Below are 24,865 nucleotides of genomic sequence, written 5' to 3'. Positions count from 1 at the left end.
AAGGGCGGGCGCTGCCAGCTCCTCCTCCACCTTCTGCGAAGACCGACTTCACCTGGCTGCACAGCCAGAGCCTCTCATCACAGAGGCCATTATTTCGGAGCAGCAGGATGGAGCCGCAGCCAGAAAGGAGGGGGGGAGTTCCCCCCAGCCCTCTCCCCCACAGGAACTTCTCTCCTCACGTCTCCATCTTCTCTCTCACACACATGCACACAGGGAGAGAGAAATTGGGGACATCCCACAGCTACAACAGGGTCCATCATGGCTGGGAGTTCCTCACCTGGCCTGGGAGGGCGGAGCCTGGACTGACTCCAGCTGCAAAAGCCAAAGCTGCTGAACAGACTCTGGGGCTGGAATAGGGGGGTTGCTGTGGGGTTTTTGTATCCTTATTTTAGATCTTGTGATTTACATAGAAATTGTTTGGTTTGGTTGTGTATTTTAAAATGCTTTAGCTATTCTTTATGGCCACATTTGTCATGTTGTAGCTATGTATTTTTGCAAGCCGCCTTGAGCGTGATTTGAACTGTGGAATGGTGGCAGGCAAATAAAATTACGTACAGTGGTGCCATGCTTTTCGAACGTCCCCGCTGACGAACGTTTCGGTTTTCAAACGCCGTGAACCCGGAAGTAAACACTTCGGTTTTCGAACACACCTCAGAAGTCAAACATGAAATGTGGCTTCCGAATTGAGTTTTCTGTATTGAGTTTTTGGTTTTCAAATGTTTTGGAACTCAATGGTCTTCAGAAACAGATTACGTTCGAAAACCGAGGTACCACTGTACATTGGTACCTCTGGACATGCACACCTCTGGCTGCGTATCCTTCAGGACGTGAACGCAGCAAACCCGGAACAGGCACCTCCGCTTGCAAATTCCGCATGATCCGACCGGAGCTCCGGAACGGATCCTGAGCACAACCGGAGGTACCACTGTATTTGTACAACAGAGCTGGGGCTGCTCCTGCCCCTCAGATCTCAGCAGCCCCACTGCTGCCTCCCTTGCAGCCGGGCGACTCTTCTGTCAGGAGCAGGCAACAAGCGAAGTCCCAGCCAAGAGTGGCAGGCGCTGAATGCAGGGAGAGCTCCACTTGTGCCACAGTCCCCTGGGCACCCACAGCAATCCGAATGTGCCCCATCTTTGGAGATAAGTATCCGTTCACACTCACACAAAGCCCGATGAGCATTGGTGCCTGTGTGTCTGCAACCAGACAGACCCGCTCTTCCGAAATGCCCTTCTCCTCCGAAATGCCACTGCCAAACCGAAGAGCCCCCTCGGGGGTGGGCAGACGAGGAGAGGGGCCCCATGCTCCACTTGTAACCGCAGCCCAGGACACAGAAGGTGTGGCTCTGGCACTCTGTGTATGGACAGTCGCACTGCGCTGGGTCTGCTTCCCCCCCCCCCCCGCCTATCTACAACAAAGCGCAGCTGAGGCAGCTCACAATGAAACCAAGCGAACAAAAACCATCAGGCCAGGCAAAACCTTCCAGGTGTGTAAAGACTGGAGCACCGAAGGACCAGGCACAGGGACACGCTCCGAAGGCAGCTGCCTCTCTTGCATCAATGCAGCACATGGCCACCCTAAAGCCGGCCAGGCCAGCGCCTCTGGAAGCTGCCCGGAAAACACCACACCAGAGCATGGCAAGCGAGGAGGCCTGGCAAGCTGCCCCAGGAATGCCTGCTGTCGCCTCTCCCTCAGCTGGGGGGCAGGAGAACTCAGCCCAACACCAGCCACGCCTCAGGCAGCATCTGGGGCACGACAGATCCAGAAGCCAGACTGCACAGGGAGCGGCAGCCATGCCTTGCTCCTGCATTGCGGGGGTCAGACTAGATGGCCCTTAGGGGTCCCTTCCCACTCTACAATTGTACTCTGCTGGCACTTCAGAGCCTGGAGGGCCCCCGATCCCCTGCCTGGGCCAAGCGGCAGGGCTGGCTCGAACCTCCTTCCACAGAGAGCCTGGCTGGCTTGAATAATGGCTTTCCCCGTCGCTCCGCAGATAAGTTACAGACCCAGGCAAGATTTATGTGCGCAGAGATACATCAGCTTCTCAGAGCGCAGATGAATGCTGCAATGACGGCGGGGCAGCAGTGAAGCCCCTTGGCCGGCCCAGGAGCTGCTGGAACTCCTGGAGCCCTTTTGGGAGGAGGAGGAAGAAGAGGACAAAGCCTCTGTCTCCTCACACCAAACTGGGACCCGCGCAAGCAAAACCAGATGCAAACAGACCCATAGAGGCTGCACAGGGAAATCTCCCAGCAGAAGCAGGGAGGAGAGTCTTTCTAAGGACAAAGGAGATAAGGAGGCTCTTAAAGGAGTGTCTCCACCCCCATCGTCCATCCCGGACAGGGAGGACCAGCTCCGAGGGCCTTCTGGCAGTTCCCTCCCTGCGAGAAGCCAAGTTACAGGGAACCAGGCAGAGGGCCTTCTCGGTGGTGGCGCCCGCCCTGTGGAACGCCCTCCTGTCAAGGAAATAAACAGCTACCAGACTTTTAGAAGACATCTGAAGGCAGCCCTGTTTAGAGAAGCTTTTAATGTTTGATGCATTACGGTATTTTAATATTTTGTTGGAAGCCGCCCAGAGTGGCTCAGCCAGCCAGATGGGCGGGGTATAAATAATATATTATTATTATTATTATTATTATTATTATTATTATTATTATTATTATTCAGAGGCCAGATGGCCTTCGCTCAGAGATGCTTAAGCTGCAATCCCTGCTAGGGGACCTCTGGGGTCCCTTCCAGCTCTGCCATTCTACGATTCTCTGCAGCAGCTCCCGAGGCTTCTTTCCAAGGTGGGCCTCACCTGTGGTCAGCAATGGGGCAGGAAGGGGCAGAGAGTGGCACTCTGGCCTCGGGGAGCTCCAGGCCGCGATGGTGTTGCCATTGCTGACACACAAGACACCCCCGGTCAGGCAGAGATTCTCCCCATCACTCTGGCTGGCCTCCCCCAATCAATGCAGCCCCAGAAGCTCCCACAGGACCGTTTAATAGCACAAAAAAAACCACAAATCCACACATTACTTTCTGTGATGAAATGATTGGAGTGATTCATCAATTGGCCAATTACCAGCGACTGCTGGCCAGACAAAAATCGTCTTCAGGCACAGCAGCACAGGAGCCACGTGGGTTCCTCGCATGGCCACCTGGGAGACCTGCAACGGGGGGGGGGGGCAGCTTGCAGGTGTCCCAGAAGAGGCACCTGGTTGGCCGCCGAACCAGGTGGGTCCCTTTGGCCGGATCCAGCCTCTGGCTCTTCTCCTGCTGCTCCTTGTGCAGCATCCGTCACGCGAGTCCCGGCCTCCTTCCTGCCCTCTCCAAACTGCTCCTGCTATTCCTGCCGGCTGGGGCTCCACCAGGTAGACGCTGCGGCTGCTTCTATTTGGGGTGCGTGTGGGCTGCAAAGAGGGCGCACGGAGGGAGGGAGACTCTCACCTCAAGCACCGGGGAAATGAGGAGGAGGAGTCTGTCAGGGAGAAAGGAGGACCCACGTGGCCAGCAGGAATCCCCACGGAGGCCAAAGGAAGGAGTCAGGGGCTGCTAAGCCAGCTCTGAGCACGGCAGAGTCGCCCAACCCAGCAGGCAGCATCGCCCTCCAGCAGCCCCTCTTTCTCCCAGCCACCCCATTCCTTCTCCGGGGGAACCCTGAGCCTCCAGCAGCATCGCTGCCTCCACTTCCCCTCCGGCTCTGGGCAACAACCACCGATGAGGATTCACAGGGCCCCCAAGAGTAGAAATTCACGGCATTCTCCTCCATCCCATCCTCTGTTGAAGCCCTCCAAGTTGTGCATCTTCCTTTCAGATGCCTGCTAAATGCAGGAAAGAGTCGCTTGGCAGCTCTCGGCTGGGGAGGGAGAAACTGCACCCCCCAGGAGACTTCCGAGCCCAGTCCAGTCCCTGGTCCCTCTTGCCGGAAGCTGGTTTTGCTGTTCCCCAGGGGGACGCCCTGCTGCAGTCGGACACATCCATACCCCGAGAACGTGAGAAGAGGCTCCTGGATCCGGCCCACGGCCATCGAGCCCAGGATCCAAGCAGGTGGCCCCAAAGGGAAACCCGCAAGCAGGATCCGAGCCCCAGAGCTCTCTCCCCTCTTGGGGTGTCCAGCAACTCTTGGTGTCCAGCAACTGGGATTTGGAGCCACCCCATGAGTTTGTCTGTTGTTGCTGTTGTTGTTGTTGTTTAGTCGTGTCCACCTCTTTGTGACCCCCTGGACCAGAGCACGCCAGGCCCTCCTGTCTTCCAGTGCCTCCCGCAGTTTGGTCAAACTCATGCTGGTCGCTTCAAGAACACTGTCCCACCATCTCGTCCTCCGTCTTCCCCTTCTCCTTGTGCCCTCCATCTTTCCCAACCTCAGGGTCTTTCCCAGGGAGTCTTCTCTTCTCAGGAGGTGGCCAAAGTCTTGGGAGCCTCAGCTTCAGGATCTGTCCTTCCAGTGAGCACTCAGGGCTGCTTTCCTTCCGAATGGAGAGGTTGGATCTTCTTGCAGTCCATGGGACTCTCAAGAGTCTCCTCCAGCACCAGAATTCAAAAGCATCCATTCTTCGGCGATCAGCCTTCTTGATGGTCCAGCTCTCACTTCCATACATCACTACTGGGAAAACCAGAGCTTGAACTATACGGACCTTTGTTGGCAAGGTGATGTCTCTGCTTTTTAAGATGCTGATGAGTTTCTCTAACCCTCCTTTAAACCATCCAAGTTGGATGGCCTCCAGTGGGAGGGAGTTCCGCAGATTAACCACATGCTTTGTGAAGAAGGCCTCTCTTTCATCACTCCTTCTGCCGCCTCTCCCATAGGCACCTCACCAGGCCCTCTTCTCTTCCTGCTGGGTGGGGGCCGCCAGCACCCCAGGCTCCCACTCCGGGGAGGGGGCCACCACCCAAAGCCCCTGACGGAGAAGCAGCCCCACGCCCTGTTCCCTTCTGCCGTGGCCCAGAGGGGGGAAAGACACCCCTTTTGGGCCCAGCCAGGCTAGCATCGCCCCCCCCCTCCATGCACCGGCTGCCATTCACAGGCGGCACAAATATAGCTGCAGCGGTGAGTGGCAATTTAAAATGCAAATGGTAACGAGGGAGCGGGGAACAAGACGCGTTCTGGTTGCAAAGGGGCTGCACCTCCAGCAAGGGGAGCCCACAGGCCCCCTGCTCCAATTTAGGAATTACAAGGAGGGGGGAGAGGGTCAAATTGCCTCCAGGAAGAAAAAAGCCAGAAGAGGCAGCCTGGAGGGGGGGGGGAGTGCCATCTTCCCTCCTCATCCCCCCACCACCACCTGCCCAGACTAACTGGCACGCTACCTGCTCGTTACATGCTAATTAACATGCACAGCTTGATTAGGAAGCCTCAAGTGGAGGGAGGCAGAGAAGGAATTGCAGGGCCCTTGCGGTGCTGGGGCTGGTTTCTCCTCAGGCGGCTGGATAGGATCAGGGAAGCACAGAATCACAGAATCATAGAGTTGGAAGAGACCACAAGGGCCATCGAGTCCAACCCCCTGCCAAGCAGGAAACACCATCAGAGCGCTCCTGACATATGGTTGTCAAGCCTCTGCTTAAAGACCTCCAAAGAAGGAGACTCCACCACACTCCTTGGCAGCAAATTCCACTGTCAAACAGCTCTTACTGTCAGGAAGTTCTTCCTAATGTTTAGGTGGAATCTTCTTTCTTGTAGTTTGGAACCATTGCTCCATGTCCGCTTCTCTGGAGCAGCAGAAAACAACCTTTCTCCCTCCTCTATGTGACATCCTTTTATATATTTGAACATGGCTATCATATCCCCCCTTAACCTCCTCTTCTCCTTCATTGGAAGGGGCACCCGTGTGCCATCTAGTCGGACCATCTTGCAAGGCAGGGATCATGGCCAAAGCTTCTCTGACACCCAACAAAGGAGAGGCCCCCCCCCCAGCTCTTGTGGGAGTCTGTTCCGCTATCAGACGGCTCTCCCGTCAGAAAGTCCTTCCTGATGCTGAGTGGGAATCTCCCAAGTCGAGACGGCTGTGGGCATCTTTGCTAAAGTGGCACATTCGGTTTGTGATTCTTCCCTAAGCGCACTTTACCTCATTCTCCCTAGGCTGGTGGCATTTGGTGTTGAGGGCTGGGGGCTCCCTCCTGCAGGCCCAGCTGAAGAAAGGAAGAAGGCACAAAAGCACACACAAGGTCAAAGGGGAGGAACTCCCCCAAGGGTCTTTCTCCCACGTAGGAGAGGGAGGCGTTCTCAAAAAATGCCCCCATATTTCCCAGCCCATCTGTCGCCAGGGTGCTTTGCAATTCTACGATTCACTGCAGGGTTTCGAACAGAGGTTGGGTGGCCATCTGTCAGGAAATTCTTTAGCTGTGACTCCTGCACTGCAGGGGGCTGGGTTGGATGGCCTCAGGGGACCCCTTCCACCTCTAGATGATTCCTTGGGCTCAGCTGGGTGCTACCCACAGAGCCTCGGTCCAGTATATCTGAAGGAGCGTCTCCACCCCCATCGTTCTGCCCGGACACTGAGGTCCAGCGCCGAGGGCCTTCTGGTGGTTCCCTCCCTGCGAGAAGCAAAGCGACAAGGAACCAGGCAGAGGGCCTTCTCGGTGGTGGCACCGGCCCTGTGGAACGCCCTTCCATCAGATGTCAAAGAGAACAACTACTACCAGACTTTTAGAAGAAATCTGAAGGCAGCCCTGGTTAGGGAAGCTTTTAATGTTTGATGTATTACGATATTTTAATATTTTGTTGGAAGCCGCCCAGAGTGGCTGGGGAAGCCCAGCCAGATGGGCATGGTATGTATGTATGTATGTATGTATATATGTATAAATAATAATAATAATAAGGAAGGACAGGCCGTGCAGCAGGGGCACTCTGGAGGTTTCCAAAGGCCATGGCAGCGTGGAGACCAGCTAGCCCGCCATGCCCTGGGCGCCCGCAACTCGGGTGAAATTTCCTCTGAGCCCTGCTGCCAGGCTCAGCGGCTGCCCAGAGCCCCCAGGAGGAAGGGAGGGCATACTGACCGCCCAGCTGCCCACCCCGTGCCCCTGCCCACCCCTCCCAGCCACCGTCAAGGTGTAGAGGGGGGCACCTGGGAAGCAGGCGCCAAGGTGAAGGCAGCCCCGCGCCAGAGTCGGTTCCTATAGCAACAGAACTTAAAATACAACTCCCGGCAAGGCCTGCTCACCCCGGCGCTGCCTTCTCCCGGGGGCTCGGTGCATCCCCCTTAATCATTCCTCCGCGTCCAAAATTAGCTCCGCGGCGCAAAAGGCGACAACTGCAACCCCTCGGCCCCCACACCGCCTGCTGCATGACACAGAGCTGGAGGGGGGGTGGGGGGAGAAAGGGAAGGGAAATATTTAGCAGCAGCAGCGGTGGCGGCAGCGGCTGCTCCCCGCCTCCCCAAACAGCAACACAGCCAGCAGAAACTCCATTAACCTTTGGGAGGGACAGATTCAGGAAATGCATTCGCCACGGGGGGGGGGGGGGAGAGAGCGCAGGGGGGACTCCCCTGCCGAGAAGGGATTCTCCTGAGCAGCAGGGTGGGGGGCCAGAGGACACAGAGCCAGACTGGCCCCCCAATCGCCAGCAGGGATTGGGGCCAAAGGGAGCAGGGTCCTGCTGAAAGGGGGCTGAGGAGAGAGGCCTGGGAGCCCCCCCTCAAGTTCCCCCCCTTGCCCTGAGCGGGCGAGGGGGTCCTCCAGAGGCTCACAGCCTGGCACCGCTGACAGATGCCCCTCTGCAAACCACCCAAGCCAGAAGGAAGGAGAGAGGCAGCGAGGGCTTCAGAAGCATAGAATGGCAGAGCTGGAAGACACCCAGAGAGTCATCTAGTCTAACCCCCTGAAACGCAGGAATCTTTTGCCCAACGTGGGGCTCAGATCCAGCACCCTGAGATTCAGAGCCCCGTGTTCTCCCGACTGAGCTCTGAAAGAGGACCGGGCAAATTCAAGGAGGCAGAGAAGCCTTCCAACACCAGCCGCAACAGTCCTGCTTGTTCTCCGCAGTGAGAGGCAGCCAGGCCTCCGACTCCCAGTTGCTCTTGGGCTTGGATCCTGCTTGCAGAATTCCCTGGGCAAAAAAGTTCCTCTTCCTCCAGGCCTTGGTGTGCTTCACACACTACGTCCTTTTAAACCTGGTGTGGGGAAGCAGTCCTGCGTTTCCTCTATTTTCTCTCTCGTTTCCATTATGTATTTTGTGTTCCTTTTGTATTTTTATGCCATGAACGGCCCTGAGATCTCTGGATAAAGGGCAGAATACAAATTTAATTAATAAGTATAACTAAATGAAGGGAGGCAGATGGCGGTGTGGTCTAAACCACAGAGCCTAGGGCTTGCCGATTGGAAGGTCGGTGGTTTGAATCCCTGCGACGGGGTGAGCTCCCGTTGCTCGGTCCCTGCTCCTGCCAACCTAGCAGTTTGAAAGCACGTCAAAGCGGAAGTAGATTAATAGGTACCGCTCCAGCGGGAAGGTAAACGGCGTTTCCGTGCGCTGCTCTGGTTCGCCAGAAGCGGCTTAGTCCTGCTGGCCACATGACCTGGAAGCTGTACGCCGGCTCCCTCAGCCAGTAAAGCGAGATGAGCGCTGCAACCCCAGAGTTGCCACGACTGGACCTAATGGTCAGGGGTCCCTTTACCTTTATAACTAAATGACCACAAAAATGAAGCACCTCTGGCTGGCCCTGTGACGACAGAAGGCTGGACTTGATCTCCCCCCCCCCCCCCGGCAAGATCCAGCAGGCTCTTCTCCTGTTCTTGGCCCTTGCAAGTCAGAAAATGGAAAGGGCTCCCGCTGGGCCTCGGCTCCGATCCCCACCCAGAGCCTTGGACCTTGGCAGCCCAGCTCTTTCTCCATCAAGCCAGGGCAGCCCCCGACACCACCGTGGGGTGACGACAGCAGGGGCACCCAAAGCCCGAGCTGTGGCCCCCTCTCCCCGCCTGGCCCGCCCCCTTCTGGACTCCCCAAAGGACGATCCGCGGAGGGAGCAGGAAGGGGAACCCCCTCCCCGGATTTCCATAAAACTGCAATTCAATTACAGGAGCCGGGCGAATTCATAAGTCTCTACAGCCCCGCTAATTGCATAATTAAGGACTGGGACGCCAGGAACGCAATTACACTTGCAGGCTGAGTCATTAAGGCCCCTGCGATCCGGCAGTGGGATTTCCACTTGGGGACTGGGGGCCTTAATTGTATCGCTTTGCTTCGCGGGGGGGGGGGGAGACACATTCGGCAGACAAGCTCTGTGTTCCTCTCGCCTTTGTGGTTCAGAGGAACCAAGGAACTTCGTCCAAACCCCATAGCTCCCGCCTTGAGCAAGGGGCCCGGGCAGCAGCTGAGCCAAACCTCTGCCTGCGCCCCCCCCGCTCTCTCGCACACCCCTCTGCAGCTGCCTTGCCCTGCAGGGGAGCTGCAAAATGTGCAGAACCGAACTGAGGGCAGCGAGGGAGAACAAACACACCCAAACCCCTCCAGAAACCAGAGAGAGCAGAAGTAGCAGAGCTCCCTCTCCCAGGCAAGGCAGGCGCGCACAAAGGCCCCCCTGCGCAGCAGCAGCGTCTCCACGCCTGCCTGCACACCGGCCGCATGCTCAGCCACACGCAGGGAGGCAGCAGCAGCCCTCCCATGTCAGGCGCTTGCCCTTCTGCGGTGGCATCTCTTATTTATTTTCCCGCGTAAGTGGGTGTTTTAGCACTTATTAAAATTTTAAAATATCAGAGGCTCCGGAACGAGCCGTCTCATTTTCTTGTCTTGCGCAGCTGACTTTAGGACTGGTTAATTATAAATAAGATTCCGGGATGATGTCTCCGCATTACACGCTCGCCTTGCCAGAGCCCGTGGGCACGCGAGATGCCTGCCCACAGACGCCCGGCGGGGAAATCTCAGCAGCGCCACAGGTCTCTGCCCGCCCAGCCTCCTCGCAAGCCTCTTTTTTTGGGGGTGCGGATGGAAACCAGGAATCAGGGCCAGAAGCGCAGAGGTCTCCATGCACCGGGTCCCAGGTCCCAGCCCCACAAGCATCTCCAAAGATGCTTCTGAATCCCAGTTGCTGGAAGCAGCAGCAAGGGTCTTGAGTTCAGGTCCTGCTTGTGCCTTTGCCACAGGACACCCGCTTGGCATGCAGAAGGACCCAGCACCCCCCCCCCTTTGGGGCATCAGATTGCAGCAGAGAGCTCTTCTCCTTGCTGGCTCCACTAGTTTGAATTACATCCCTTCTCTGTGCCTCCATTTTTGCTAATCCTGCCTTTCACTCCCTGGTGAGGGTTTTTCCACTCGCAGTCAGCTAAAAAACAAAGACGAAAGGTCTCTCTATCTCTCCCCTCAGCCGCAGCTTTCTGGCTTCCTCCTGCCCCACGGCTCTGGGCAGCTTCGGTCAAACATGCCCCTTGGAAGAGGCAAAACCTCCTGGCCCCGGAGGCACGGGGGGGGGGGCGCTTGGTTTGAAGCAAAAATGCCACTACACTAAGGGGCAGCACTTAGGGGCAGCCATGGTTGTGCCCCCACAGGAAGGGGAAACAGCTGCACTTGGCATTCTGCTGCCTGGGCAGAAGCTGCTGAGCCAAGCCAGGGAGAAGGAAGAGAAGAGCGATCCTAGAATCGTAAGAGTTGCAGAGTCGGAAGGGACGCCTGAGGGTCATCTAGTCCAACCCCCTGAAATGCAGGAATCTCAGCTAAAGCATCCGTGACAGATGGACACCCAACGGCTCCTTAAAAGTCCACCACTTCCCAGAGGAGGAAGTTCTGCTGTTGAACGGCTCTTACCGCCAGAAAGTTCTTCCTGGTATTTAGTCGGAATCTCTTTTCTTGTAACTTGAAGCCATGGGTTCGAGTCCTGCCCCCCAGAGCAGGAGAAAACAAGCTTGTTCCCTCTTCCATGTGACAGCCCTTGAAGATCTCTCATATCTCCTCTCAGTCTCCTCTTTCCCAGGCGAAGCATACCCAGCTCCTTCAACCATTCCTCATCAGGCTTGGTTTCCAGACCCTTCATCCTCTTGGCTGCCATCCTCTGCACACATTCCAGCTTGTCAACATCCTTCTTAAATTGTGGTGCCCAGAACAGTTGGGATATGACCAAGGCAGAATAGGGCGAGACTATGACTTCCCTGTTTTAAGACAGCATCTTAAAAAGCAGAGACATCACCTTGCCAACAAAGGTCCATATAATTAAAGCTCTGGTTTTCCCAGTAGTGATGTATGGGAGTGAGAGCTGGACCATAAAGAAGACTGATGGCCGGAGAATGGATGCTTTAGAATTAAAGCCCTAAATGGATTAAAGCCCTAAATGGCCTCGGTCCAGTATATCTGAAGGAGCGTCTCCTCCCCCATCGTTCTGCCCGGGGACACTGAGGTCCAGCTCCGAGGGCCTTCTGGCGGTTCCCTCACTGCGAGAGGCTAAGTTACAGGGAACCAGGCAGAGGGCCTTCTTGGTAGTGGCGCCCGCCCTGTGGAATGCCCTCCCATCAGATGTCAAAGCGATAAACAACTACCTGACATTCAGAAGACATCTGAAGGCAGCCCTGTTCAGGGAAGTTTTTAATATGTGACATTTTAGTGTATTTTCATCTCTGTTGGAAGCCGCCCAGAGTGGCTGGGGAAACCCAGCCAGATAGGCGGGGTACAAATAATAAATTATTATTATTATTATTATTATTATTAGAATTCTGGTGGTGGAGGAGACTCTTAAGAGTTCCATGGACTGCAAGAAGATCAAACCTCTCCATTCTGAAGGAAATCAGCCCCGAGTGCTCACTGGAAGGACAGATCCTGAAACTGAGGCTCCAAGACTTTGGCCACCTCATGAGAAGAGAAGACTCCCTGGAAAAGACCCTGATGTTGGGCACAAGGAGAAGGGGATGACAGAGGATGAGATGGTGGGACAGTGTTCTCAAAGCTACAAACATGAGTCTGACCAAACTGCAGGAGGCAGTGGAAGACAGGAGTGCCTGCCATGCTCTGGTCCAGGGGGTCACGAAGAGTCGGACACCACTAAACAACAACAAATGGCTTCCCTTGATCCGGACACTAGACTTCTGTGGATGCAGCCTAGAATAGCATTGGCCTTTTTCGCTGCTTAATCACACGGTTGACTCATGTTCAGCTTGTGGTCCACCAAGACCCCCAGATCTTTTTTCACATGCCCAGCTAGTAAACCAGGCGTCCCCCATCCTATATTTGCGCATCTGGTTCTTCCTCCTAAGTGCAGATCCTGACATTGCTCCCTGCATTTGCCCTCTTCTCCCAGCTACGCTGACGTAGTGGCCTCCCCAACCTCATTTGCAGGAGGAAAGAGCCAGCCCCCTTGCTGCCCCTCTCCTCCTTTAAGTGCTGCCCTGGTCCCGGAGACAGGAGGCCCCACAGACGGGCTGCTCGGTGGTGAGGATACAGCTGGAACGGGAAGTGTGCTGTTCCTGGAGACATGAGCGGCCAGGAAATGAGGGGGAAGGCAGAGCCCTGGAGCACCAGAAGGACGTGGGCACCAGGGGGATCGCCAAAACGTCGGTATCCTTCCTTGTGTACAGGAAAGCAAAGGGTACAATCGGAATATCGAAAGCAAGTGAAAACCCAAAGAGCAGGAAGCCCAGCCCCAGAAGACCACCCAAAGGGGGTCCTCTGCTCCAACCTCCTGTTCTCACGGTGGTCAAGAGGTGCCCACTATGGGAACCCCACAAGCAGCATCTGAGCACCAGAAGCCCCTCCCTTCCATTTCTGCCTCTCGCCATGGAGGGCAGAGCAGAGCCGGTCATCACCCTCTCCCTCCTCCTCCTCCTCCATGAATTTGCCCAGTCCAAAGCCACCCAAGTTGGTGGCCATGACTGCCTCCTGTGGGAGGGAGTTCCACGGGTTAACATTGCTCGCTCTTTGTTTGTTGTGGGGGAGGAAGGGAAAGGAGATTGTGAGCCACTTTGAGACTCCTTACTGTAGTGATAAAGTGGGATATCAAATCCAAACTCCTCTTCTTCTTCTTCTTCTTCTTCTTCTTCTTCTTCTTCGATCTGCCTGGAATCCTCCAACACTCACTGAATAGCCACAAGTTCCAGCGTTATAAAGGAGGGAACAAAAGTTTTCTCTAGCCAGTTTCTTAGGCCACTTTACGGACTTTGATCATGCTGTTCCTTACTCGGCTTTTCTCTGCATTGAGAATTTACAATTGCCGGAAGCTTTCCTCAAACAGAGAAAATATATGATAGCTGTCTTCAAGAATCTGAGTGTTGGCCTGACCTTTAAAGCCCTAAATGGCTCCTTATGCCTCGGTCCAGTATCCCTGAAGGAGCGTCTCCACCCCCATCGTTCTGCCCGGACACTGAGGTCCAGCTCCGAGGGCCTTCTGGCGGTTCCCTCCCTGTGAGAAGCCAAGTTACAGGGACCAGGAGCACAGAGTTCAAGGAGAGAGATGCAGATATGGGAAATCAGCTGGAGGGAGAAGAGACCTCGGTGCCCTTCTTGCTCCTCCTCCTCCTCCTCCTCCTCTTCCGCTGCCCTTGTTTTGGGGAGCAGCCGCAAGCCGAAGGATCTCAGCGTTTCTATTGAATCCCCCAACAATTAACTGGAACCCGATCGATGTTCAGGGCCGTCTTTTCTCCCACGGAGATTGCCATGGCAACAGAGGCAGGAGTGGGCTGGCAGCCCCAAACTGGGAGGCACCTGAGAACGGGGCTCGGGGCAGGGAAGACGCCCGGGGCACACGGAATAGGGGAGGAGGAGGAGGAGGAGGAGGCCAGCCGCAGCCGGATCAGGTCCCAGGAGGCCCACGGAGCCCAGATACCAGTTCTCACTGCGGGCAGCCAGGTGCCCCCCAAGAGAAGCCCCCCAGGAGGACCCAAAAGCAAGAGCAACAGAGCACGCCCCCCCCCGTTTCCAGCCGGTGGCGTTCAGAGCACAGTGAGCCAGCTGGCCAGGAGCCCCAGAAATCCTTGTTCTCCTCCATCTAAGTCTCATTTAAGTGTGCTGGGCCCGGGGGTAACCCAAGCAACGTGGTCCAGGTCTGCTCCCGAATCCAAGGGTCCCGCGAGGAGTCAGTCCGACGGGGCCAAGGCAGGAAACCAGGCGAGGACAGGTACAGGATCTCAGGCAGGTTCTACCTAACAGCAATGTTGCTCCCACGATCTGGCGTGGGGTCCAGCAGCCTTTTATCTTTGTCAGGGTAACGGCTGGTCCTGATCCCCTGGTGACTCACCTCCCTGTTTCACCCGAAGGCGAGCACTCCTCCTGTGAATACTCAGGCCTCTCCTTCTCTCAGACCTCAGTCTCTGCAGCTGGGGAGATGTCGGTGTGTTACTAGACCCAGAGGCCGCCTCAGCCTCCCCTGACCCAACCAGAAGTGGAGCAGCTGTAAGTGATGGCCCAGCTGGAGGCAACGAGGTCATCCCCACGTCTGGAGCCAGGGCAGGCTCAGGCCCCTGACTCGGCCCAGCTGGTGCTTGTTGCAGGGGAACCTGTGCAGACTGGGACCCTTCCGGATCAGGCCCCAGACTTGGGTCAGATGCCGCCTGACTGAGGACTGAGACTCCTCTGGTTCCGAGTCCGAGCCCCAGTCGCAGGCCATCACATTAAGGGTGTTTAATGTCTCTGGGCAGCAAATTCCATGGGGTTATGTTCGTCCACACCGGGGGGGGGGGGTCCACGAAGAGCAGCCCCAAAAGCGCTGCCTCTGAGAGCTGCTCCTGCTGGCGCTCCCCCCCCCCCCGGAAAGGAACTTCTTCCTACCTCACACCCACCGAGGCTGCGATTCTGTCTGGCGCTGAGCTTCAGTGTCGTCCCCATCGATGAGCCCCGGCATTGAGGGCAGGCTGGCGGAAACAGCTCCAGGCTCCTTTTTTTGGGGGGGGTGGCCGTTTCCCAGCACACCCCCTTCCATCTGACTGTGGGTAAAGCAAGGAGCAAGGAAGAGCCCCTGCCCCCCGTTCCATTAGCTCAGCCTCCACGGAGCACCCAGGCCAGAGAGGAGGAGGAGGACAGTTTCAGGGGCTCCATCTAACGCAAACAAGCCCCCCTCGCCCGCCCACCTGGCAGCATCTCAGCTTGGGGGGGCCCACTCTCTCTGGACTGGTCCCTGCAGAGTCTTCCCTGCGCCACAACTTGGCCACTCGCTCCCCTTCCTAACCCGCCTCGTCCCGTCCCAAGAGAGACAGATCCTGCACGGAAGAAGGAGCAAGACTGGTTTCAAGAGCAGGCGGGTACCGAGGGAAGGTGGCGGCGGCGGCAGCAAGCGCAGAGGGGCAAAAAGGAGGTGTTAATCAAACAGAGAGGAAGCTGCTGTGTCGCCAGATGTTTCTCTCCACGCATCATTGTCGGCTCCCTCTGCCAGGTGGGGCATCCCTGGAGAGGAGCCTCAGCCGCTCGGCGGGTCCGTTGCCGGAGAGGAGTGTCCGCAGCTGGGCACGACTGTGGCTGGGAGGGTGGCAGAGCCACTCCTCAGACCCTCCCTGGCTGCAAGGAGCCCCTGCCCGGCACACCCACATCTGTGGGCATTGGCCAGGGTGAAGACCTGGGAGAGGGGGTGGCGCCAGCACCCCTTCCTAAGAGTGCCTGACACACAGACACTGGCGCAAGCCTTTGCCCTTATCAGACGGGAGCCCTGCCAGGGAGTGGGTGAGAGAGGGGCCACTTTTGCCCTGGCCGGGCTCCACACCACAGGACGTGCCCTGGCTGAGGAGTGCAGGAAGACCCAGAAGGGATTTTGCCTCAGCCAGGAGCAAGGGCACCGGACCCCCAGACCTGGGGGCCAGAGGCAAGGCTGGCAAGGGGGTGGCAGCTGCTCTCGGGCACTCAATTCCACTTTGCACGTCACACGACACCAAATTGCAACTTTCAGACAGCAAGGGAGAGAGAAAAGAACTACAGCTGCACCTTGGAAGTCAAACGGAGGTCCGTTCAACTTCCAAAACGTTCAGAAACCAAAGCGCAGCTTCTGAATGGCTGCAGGAGCCACCCCGGACGTTTGGCTTCTGAAAATCATTTGAAAACCAGAACAGTCACTTCTGGGTTTCGACCGTTCGGGAGGCAAGGCGTTTGAGATCCAAGGTAATGCTGTATGGGTTTGCTCCTGCGCTCCATCAAGGCTTGCTTGGGAGAGTCAGACCACGAGGGAAAGGGCCGCCATTGACCCTTCAGGCAGTGACAGCTTGGCTTCCTGCTCCATGCAAAGGAGACCCCCCCCCCGGCACCCTAGAGAGAGGGGCTGGCTGGGGGCAGCTGCACAGGCAGGCTTTTCCTCAAGGAGTCCACATGGTGGCAAACGTTGGCATGACGGAACCCAAACTGTTCTGCGCATGCAGAGACACACATGGTCCTCCCTCCCGCTGAGCTCGGAATCCCATAGAATCACAGAACGGTGGAGTCTGAAGGGACCCCAAAGTGCAACGGCAGCCCCCTTGACATACCCCAGACCCCAAGACCAAAAGGAGCTTTCCACAAGGAGAATGAAGAGCGCAGATCTGCAAAGAGCCTCCTGCTTTGCACAATTCCTTTATTTATTTGCAGGGTTTATTCTGCAAATCTGAAGGCAGCCCTCTTTAGGGAAGCTTCTAATATCTGGTGAATTATTGTATTTTAACTTATTGCACTGACCGTGGCAAAGTTTCTTTCGGAGGTTGCAAGGAACAAAGACCACCGCGCTCTAGACATAGCAAAATGACTACCTCGGTCTCTTTCGTCAGTTGTTTGGTTGCTTTAACCGTACAGTCATACCTCATGTTACGTCCGCTTCATGTTACCTTCTTTCAGGTTACGTCCCGTGGTGACCCGGAAGTACCAGAAAGGGTTACTTCCGGGTTTCGCCTCTCGCGCATGTGTAGAAGCGCAAAATGACGTCACACGCATGCACAAAAGCTGCAAATCACAACCCGCGCAAGCGCGCCGCTGTGGGTTGTGTTCTTTTCATGTTGCAAACAGGCCTCCGGAACGGATCCCGTTCACAACCAGAGGTACCACTGTATCTTGTTTTGAAACTGTTTTGTGGGTCTATGGACCGCAATAAATATATCTGATTTGCATTTTAATATTTTGCTGGAAGCTGCCCAGGGTGGCTGGGGAAACCCAGCCAGATGGGCGGGGTATAAATCATCATCAACATCATCATCTGCTCTGGCTTGGTGCACGAAGGAGGCTGAACGCCTAGGACCAAACCAACGAACCCCCCCCCCCCGGCTGAGTCTGGGCCTGACCCACCCGCAACCTGACACTGACAAATGCACCAAACACACATTCCTGCACCAACACACTCCTTGCCCCCAGAGTAATTTGCCGAGAGCAGGCCTGCAGGAGAGAGAGGGACCCCCCCAACACACACCCCAGCGACGAGGGTCTCACCTGCGAGCAGGAAGGTGATAAGGCAAGTTTCCTTGGGCATGTAGAGCTTGAGGCGGGAGCCGCTGAACACGTACTCCACCACGGCCTCCGAGCGGCCGGCCCGCTGCAGGAAGGGCAGAAACTGCTTGGCCTTCTGGGTGTCCTGCAGGGAGAGAGAAGAAGAGGGGGGGCCCTCAGCGGACGTCCAGCACAGGCCCCCCCACAGGGCCAAGACCCCCCAGCCCTGCGCTCCTGCTCTGCCAGAAGTATGGTGGATGACAGGCTCTGGCGTGCCTAGTCGCCCGAGGGCACTGGATCCCTGGGTACTGGCTCAGCACCAGACAGGATCCCTTTGGGGCAGACCAGGGGCAGCGGCACAAGGGGGTCTCCGGGCTCTGCCGACCCCCCACAGGAGCTGCAGGCAGAAGAATGAGAGCCCAGCCAACCGGGCTGTCTAGATCATCTTGGCCTGCGCCAGTCGCTGTCCAGGGCTTCCAGGGACCCTTCTGCATGCCAAGCAGCTGTTCCCCCGCAGCTCAGAAGCCACGGCTCTTCCCGAGCAAGGCTCAGCTTTCTTGGGGGGCATGGGGACCACCTCGCTTTCCACAGAAACCTCTCCCCCCTCCCCACACAAATAGGCATGCTTCCTTGCAGGGCCAGGTTTTAACTGCTTCTTTAGCTCCTAGCAACAAGTTCCCAAGGCTGTAAGGAGCTGCCCTCAAGGGATGGAACAGAGAGTTTGACGAAGGAACGTAGAAGCATAGAATTGTAGGGCCAGGGGGGACCCCAGGGGTTCTCTAGTCCAACCCTTCAAGGCAGGAAGCACAGCTGTATCACAGCGCACCAGCCCCCCGCTCCAGGGCCTGGCGTGGCCTGATCTGCCGTGGCACCGAGGGAGGCTGCCTTTGCCAGTCCCACCCAGACGCCCAAGCAGGAGAAGAGGGGCAAAGAGGCAGAGGGAACGTTCTATCCTATGTGGCGGACTTGTAAAAGAGTACTGGGAAATAATCCATAATGAAATGAAAAAAGTGTTTAAAAGTACTTTTCCAAACAAACAAGAGTCCCTTTTGGTGGGGGTAATTCAGACAGAAATTCCCAGGTGTCAGAAAAGGTTATTTATGCCACTACTGCGGCCCGTGTTTTGTTAGCCCCCAAATGGAAGAAGAATGGCAACTTAAACTGATGGAATATGCGCAGTTTGCAGACTTAACATATAGAATAAGAGAACAAGAACATATGTTTAAAGAAGATTGGAAAACTTTTATTGAAATATATGGGAAATAATTGCGTACACCTGAAAACATTGGCAGCCTTAAGATAAATTCAACAGTGCAAGTAAGTTTTGATGGATATAATAATGGAATAGTGAATGGTATAGTTTTTGTAAAATATGCAGGGATTTATGATACGTAAAATGAACCATTGAAAGAGAAGAAGGGAAGTAATTGATATTTTAAGGATGTTTAAACAAGTATTTTAAATTGTAAAACAAAAAATTCAATAGTAAACGCACACACACACACAGTATGAGTAGGAAAACAAGAGCACCCCAAAATCGGGGCCACTGCGTCTGGGTCTGGGCTGGGACTTGGAAAGGCCTCATCCAGCCTGGCTGTGTGCACTGGCTGCCTTGTGGACTTAAGGATAAACTGCAGCTCGAACTCTGCAGCCTGGACTGTTTCCCCACAAAGATGGAGAGTCACCAGCGGCTGATTTATCCCCCCCCCCCGTGTTTGTGTGTGTGTGAGAGAGAGAGAGAGCGATGGGGGGGGGGGGCAGAGCACCTCAGCTCCACAGCCAGCCAGGTGGCCTTTTCTTTTGCTCTCGCCGTAATTGATAAAAATGAACTGCACAGGGGCAGCCAAGGAGGAGAAACTTGCTGCGGCCAAGGAAACTTTGCCGAACGCCTGCCTCCCGCTCACCCCAGAGCTGCCTGACTAGACTAGCAAAGCGGGGGGGGGGCAGGCGGCAAAGCCATCGATTGCCCGCCTCTCTCCAGCAGCTGAGGCCGGGCACTGAAGAGGAGCAGCAGGAGGAGGAGAAGGCAGCCGCTGGGCTGGCTGGCAGGGAGGCCAAGATTCGATGGGGAGAGGGGGGAGGAGGAGGAACCACGGGGGAGGCTGCAGGATCAGGCCCATGGCCCATCTAGTCCAGATGCCCCCAAGGGAAACCTGCAAGCAGGATCTGAGTGCCAGAGCAATGGTCCCCTCCTGTGGTTTTCAGCAACTGGCTTCCAACAGGGGAGACAGGGCAGAGCCATCCTGGAAAGGAGCCATCGAGGAGGAGGAGGAGGAGGAGGAGGAGGAGGAAGGCAAGCCTAGAGGGTGGGATGATCTTTCTTAAGGGGACATTTCTTGAGATCCAGGGAGGGGCCAGACTATATTTTGGGGGGGGGGGTTATTTGCCCCACAAATAACCCAGAGATGTATTTTACAGTATTTTTCGCTCCATACGACACACTTTTTTCCTCTTAAAATCTAAGGGAAAATGTCCTTGCATCTTATGGAGCGATTGTGTGGTCCCTGGGGCTGGGGGGGGGGACCCACCGCGCTCTGGAGGCTTCGGGTTGTCTTCACTGAAGGCGAAGGCAATGTGGGAGAGGGGGAGCTGCGCAGCGCCCCTTCAGCGAAGCGGGAGGAGAAATGGAAGGGGCTCCGTTTCTTCTGCTGCTTCGCTGAAGGGGCGCTGAGCAGAGAGGGGGAGAAATTTTTTTTCTTGTTCTCCCCCTCTAAAACAAGGTGCGTCCTAAGGTTGGGTGCGTCCTATAGAGGGAACAATACGGTAAATAAAAACACACATTCTACTCATGTCAAAACACGCTGATTCCCAGACTACCTGCAGGCTGGATTTAGAAGGCGATTAGGCCGGATCCAGCCCCCGGGCCTTAGGTTGCCTACCCATGGACTATATCAGGGGTCACCAATCTAGGGCCCATGGCTCGCGGAGGTCATTTGACCGGCCCACGAGCCCCTCCTGAACCGAGCTGCCTGCACACACTAAACCGGCGCAGTGCGGTGCAGGGACTCACTTCTGAGGTGCCCAAAATCGTGTCTGCGCATACACAGGCACCGAAAATCGTGGGCACACATGCACAGAAGCCGAAAATTGTGGGGGTGGGCGCGATCCGGCCCATGGAGGGATCTCCGCGGGACTGATATGGCCCAGGCAAGATAAACCTTGCCAACCCCTGGGCTATATGGACAAGCTGGGAGGTGGGCAGAGGAGGGCAAACCAGAGAATGCAGGGTCTGGAAACCAGGCCTGATGAGGAACGCTTGAAGGAGCTGGGCTTGTTTAGCCTGGATAAGGAGAGGCTAATAAGAGCTCTGATACCATCGCCAGATAGCTCAAGGGCTGCCACATGGAAAATGGAGCACATTTATTTTTTCCTGCTCTGGAGGACAGGGCCTGAACCTGTGGATTCAAATGGCAAGGATGGAGATTCAGACGAAACATCAGGAAGAACTTATATCTGTTTGACAGTAGAAGGGAGCTGGCAGACTCTCCTTCTTTGCAGGTTTTCAAGCAGAGGTTGGGTGGCCGTCCGCCATGGATGCTGTAGGTGAGATTCCTGCATTGCCCGTGGTTGGACTAGATGACCCCTGGGGTACCAGCCCTATGATTCTTCGATTCAGATTCCCGGCCGAGAAGGAGAGAGCAAGACGGAGAAAAGCCGGGGACAGCTGCTATTATTTCAAAAACCTCCCCAGCGTTAATTATCTCTGAATGGAAAGGAAATTATGCATAAATAGAATGGAGAAAAATAGAATCATAACTCTACTTTTATGTGAAGCGTTGCCAATTATGCAAAATTATGCAAGGACTTTGTGGAAGGACAGCCAGGCGGGTGCGGAGAACGAGCTCCCCCCCCCCAACCCCGTCACTCCGCGATTGTGGCTCTCGCAAGCCCCATAATGGGACGCAGCGCTGGAAGCGGGAAGGGAAGCGGACGCAGATTTGTCTTACATGACTTAAATTATTTAGTAAATTACTCCCGAGCAGGATTACATGCCTTGGAGGGGAGAGGGATCAGCCAAGACAGGCAGTGGAAGGAGAAGGTGGAGGCGAAGGATAGCAGTCCAGGGTTTCTCTTGCAAGCCTCGGGGGCTCGACCCCTGATTTTTTTGGGGGGGGGCAGCGGCATTGATAGGGCTCAGAGGCCCCCTCTCTCTTTCTCTCTTCCTGGCAGGAGGCGCAAACGTGCTCAGCTGCAAGGCGGCATCAGGTGACAACGCGGCGCATTTAATCAGATGCCTCCAGGCACCGGCCGGAATTAGATCACTTGCCCGCCGCGCAGGTTTCGAACCGCTTAGCCGCAGCCGCCTCATCTGCACAGCCAAGCTGCTCAAATGCAATCAAGGTGCCTTAATGAGGAGGCGCAGGAGACCAGGAGGGGGGCGGGGGGGGGCCAGAGGCGGCTTCCGCAGCTCCGTCGCCAGCTCTGCAGCCTGGCAGGCTCCGCTCAGAGAATCCTTTCAGCGGAGGGCACGGGGCCCAGAGAGGAGGGCTGCCCAACCTTTCGGCTCGCCGCTCTGGTCACCTGCCCGCCGGTCACCTTCCCCAAGGGCCCGGGAGGAGGTGGGGATGCCAGGGCTGAGCCAGGGCTGCCAGGGATCCTGCCTGGCAAAGGCTCAGAGCGGCAGAGGCAGGAGTGTCTTGGCCCGGGTGGCACCATCATCTGCGGCTGCAAGCGAGGGCACACCTGGCACAGAAAGCAAAAGGCGAAATGAATCCAACTCCGTGCGCCGATGAGAAGGAGATAAGGCAGGGCTGCTGGATCAGGGCCAGGGCCCGTCTGGTCCACCATCCTGTTCTCACAGTCGCCAGCCAGGTGCCCGTTCTGCCCACCTGAGATTCTCAGCCGCTGGGATTCAGAGGCCTAATCTCTCTGGCCCCCCTGGCTGGCAGCCGTTGATAGCTCTCTCCTTCTCCATGAAATTGTCTGATTCTCTTTTAGAGCCATCCAGGCTGGTCGCTGTCACTGCCTCTTGTGGGAAGGAGTTCCACAGGTTAACTCTGCACTGCACAAAGAAGTTCTTTCTTTTCTCTGTCTTGAATCCAGCTTCGTTGGACGTCCCAGGGTTACGAGAGAGGAAGGAACCCCTCTCTCCACTTTCTCCAGCCCAGGCAGTTTCTATCACGTTGCCTCTTCCTCGCCTCTTCTCTAAACTGCAAAGTCCCAAACCCTGGGACCTTTCTTCACAGGGCAGTCCCACCCCCACCCCCACCCCCCACCCCGATCAATTTGGGTGTCCTTTCTTGAATCTTTTCCAACTCAGCAATATTGCTTTCAAGGCGAGTCAACCGGCATGGGATTCCAGAGCCTTTTCTAAGGGTGCCATGATATTGGCAGTTTTATTTTCAATTCTCTTCCTGATGCTCCCCAGCGTGGAATTTGCCTTTTCCCAACTGCAGCACCTTCACGGAGCTATCTGCTGCAATCGCCAGGTGTCGTCCCTGGTGTGTCAGTGCCACCGAGCGTATATGTGAAATTAAGGTTTATTTTTTTTGCTTCAGGACGCATCACTTCACAAGGATTTACTGCCCATCCACTCTGTTTGGAAAGGTCCTCTCTTTTTGTTCCAACAACCTACAACGATCCACTGTCATCAGCAAACCTGGTCACCTCCCTGCTCCTCACTCTAGATCCTATAGGAACAAGCCAAAAAACGCAGGGCCAACCGGTACTCCTCTCCCTTTCGAGAACCTCCTGCTCTCAGCTCCCGGAAGCTTTGCCCATTCCTTTCGTAAAATGATTTTAATTTGATTTTAAAAAATATAAACTTACAACAAAGTCAATTAAAAACCTGTATGAAGAGATTGCTCTGAATCACAAGGCTCCCCCCCTCCAGTCCAGGGGTCCTCATGTCAATAATTACAACTGCATATCAATCCTTTATCCCCATCTAAATTGTCCATAGTTTTTGTCACTTTACAAGTGTGATTAAAATCCTGTTTACAATGGTCTCCTAATTATAATTTTTCCCCATTCTCTTTTTAATGTTCTTGTCTTCTTGAGCTTCCTGGTGGATTTGGCCATTTCGGCAGAGCCCATCAACTTGGTTTGCCATTCTTCCCTGGTCGGGAGTGTTTCTTCCTTCCATCTCTGGGATAATAACATCCATGCGGCCGTTGCCACATACATGCAAAGAAGCGTTGCCCATTCCTGACCCGCAAGAGGGTCTCTTCCTCCCTTTCCTCGACTTTCTCGGGAGCCTGTCCCAAGGCTGCTTGCGAAACTTCCAAGGACGCTGTGGCAACCAGACCCCCCTATTGCCAGGGCGTCCAGCTCCCCCAAGGATGCTGATCTCGGCAGCCCAAGTCCAGAAGCAGCACAAATGTCCCCCCCACGGAGGCCTGGCTGGATCTGGAAGGGCAGTTTTGTTCCTGAGGGCCTGAATTTGCAGCTGCGTGGAGAACTTTTCCTGTGCTCTCAGTCGGGGGGGGGGGGGGACAACGGCTGCTGAGGAGGCTTCCCTCCTGGCAGCGTCAGGTAGATGGCTGATGAAAAGCCTATCGCTTTCCCAGCATGCATCTCTCTCTTTCCATTTCTCTCTCCACCATGAGTAGGCAACCTAAAGCCCGGGGGCCGAATGTGGCCCAATCGCCGCCTAAATCTGGCCTGTGGACAGTCCGGGAATCAGTGTGTTTTCACACGAGTAGAATGTGTCCTTTTATTTAAAAAGCATCTCTGGGTTATTTGTGGGGCATAGGAATTCGTTCTTTTTTCCTCCCAAAATACAGTCCGGCCCCCCACAAGGTCTGAGGGACGGTGGACCGGCCCCCGGCTGGAAAAGTTTGCTGACCCCTGCTCTACACACACACACACACACACACACACACACACACACACCACCACCCTTTCCATTTCTCTTTCAGAACCAAGCAGGGCTGCAGAGTTTCACTTTGGGGGTCTTTGCTTGGAGTGGGGAATGGGCCTGGGAAAGAGCCTGACCCCCCGGGAGATTCTGGAGAAGGGAAGGAAGGAAGGGAGGGAGGCTGGCGACTGTCAGCCTTGCCTTTGGCCAAGCTGGATCCATGAAGCTCCTTGGAAGCTGCCGGCCTGGGAAGGAAGGAAGGAAGGAAGGAAGGGAGGGAGGGAGGGAGGCTGGCGACCATCAGCCTTGCCTTTGGCCAAGCAGGATCCATGAAGCTCCTTGGAAGCTGCCGGCCTGGGAAGGAAGGAAGGAAGGAAGGAAGGAAGGAAGGAAGGAAGGAAGGGAGGGAGGGAGGGAGGCTGGCGACCGTCAGCCTTGCCTTTGGCCAAGCAGGATCCATGAAGCTCCTTGGAAGCTGCCGGCCTGGGAAGGGAGGCAGACGCCCACTTCCAGGTGAAGACTAAGCACCTTTCCAAAGCTTTCACTTGGAGGGCTGAGAACGGGACTCTGGAGATCCCAGCGGAAAACCTAGGCCTCTCCCTTCTCTCCAGTTTCTAAGAGAGAGCTCAGTCAGGAGAGCAGGAGACTCTGAATCTCAGGGTCCTGGGCAAAAAGATTCCTGCATTGCAGCGGGTTGGACTAGATGGCCTTTGTGGTCCCAACTCTACAATTCTACGGTTCTACACATTGCCCTCCTTCTTTTTTAAACAAAAAACAAGCACGCAAGGACACTGATGGGATCTGCTTCTCTGCCTTCCTTA

The 24,865-nt window shown here is 55.7% G+C and overlaps 1 protein-coding gene and 1 long non-coding RNA gene across 2 annotated transcripts in view; one reads left to right on the top strand and one right to left on the bottom strand.

Annotated features, from left to right (window-relative positions):
• Positions 1–24,865, top strand: part of LOC309352046 — a 413,396-nt gene that overhangs the window by 153,538 nt on the left and 234,993 nt on the right. The gene's annotated exons all lie outside the window — the stretch shown is intronic.
• The window catches only part of SND1 (staphylococcal nuclease and tudor domain containing 1), a 224,164-nt gene that overhangs the window by 78,477 nt on the left and 120,822 nt on the right, over positions 1–24,865 (bottom strand). Inside the window, exon 15 of the mRNA XM_081879810.1 lies at positions 17,249–17,390. Within this exon, the coding sequence (XP_081735936.1) occupies positions 17,249–17,390 (142 nt within the window). The remainder of the gene's footprint in view (positions 1–17,248; positions 17,391–24,865) is intronic.

This window comes from Podarcis erhardii (assembly GCF_964252035.2).
Source record: "Podarcis erhardii genome assembly, chromosome: 10".
Classification (NCBI taxonomy): Eukaryota; Metazoa; Chordata; class Lepidosauria; order Squamata; family Lacertidae; genus Podarcis; species Podarcis erhardii.
The sequence above is the reverse complement of the archived record's forward strand: the minus strand, read 5'-3'. Positions and strand labels throughout refer to the sequence as shown.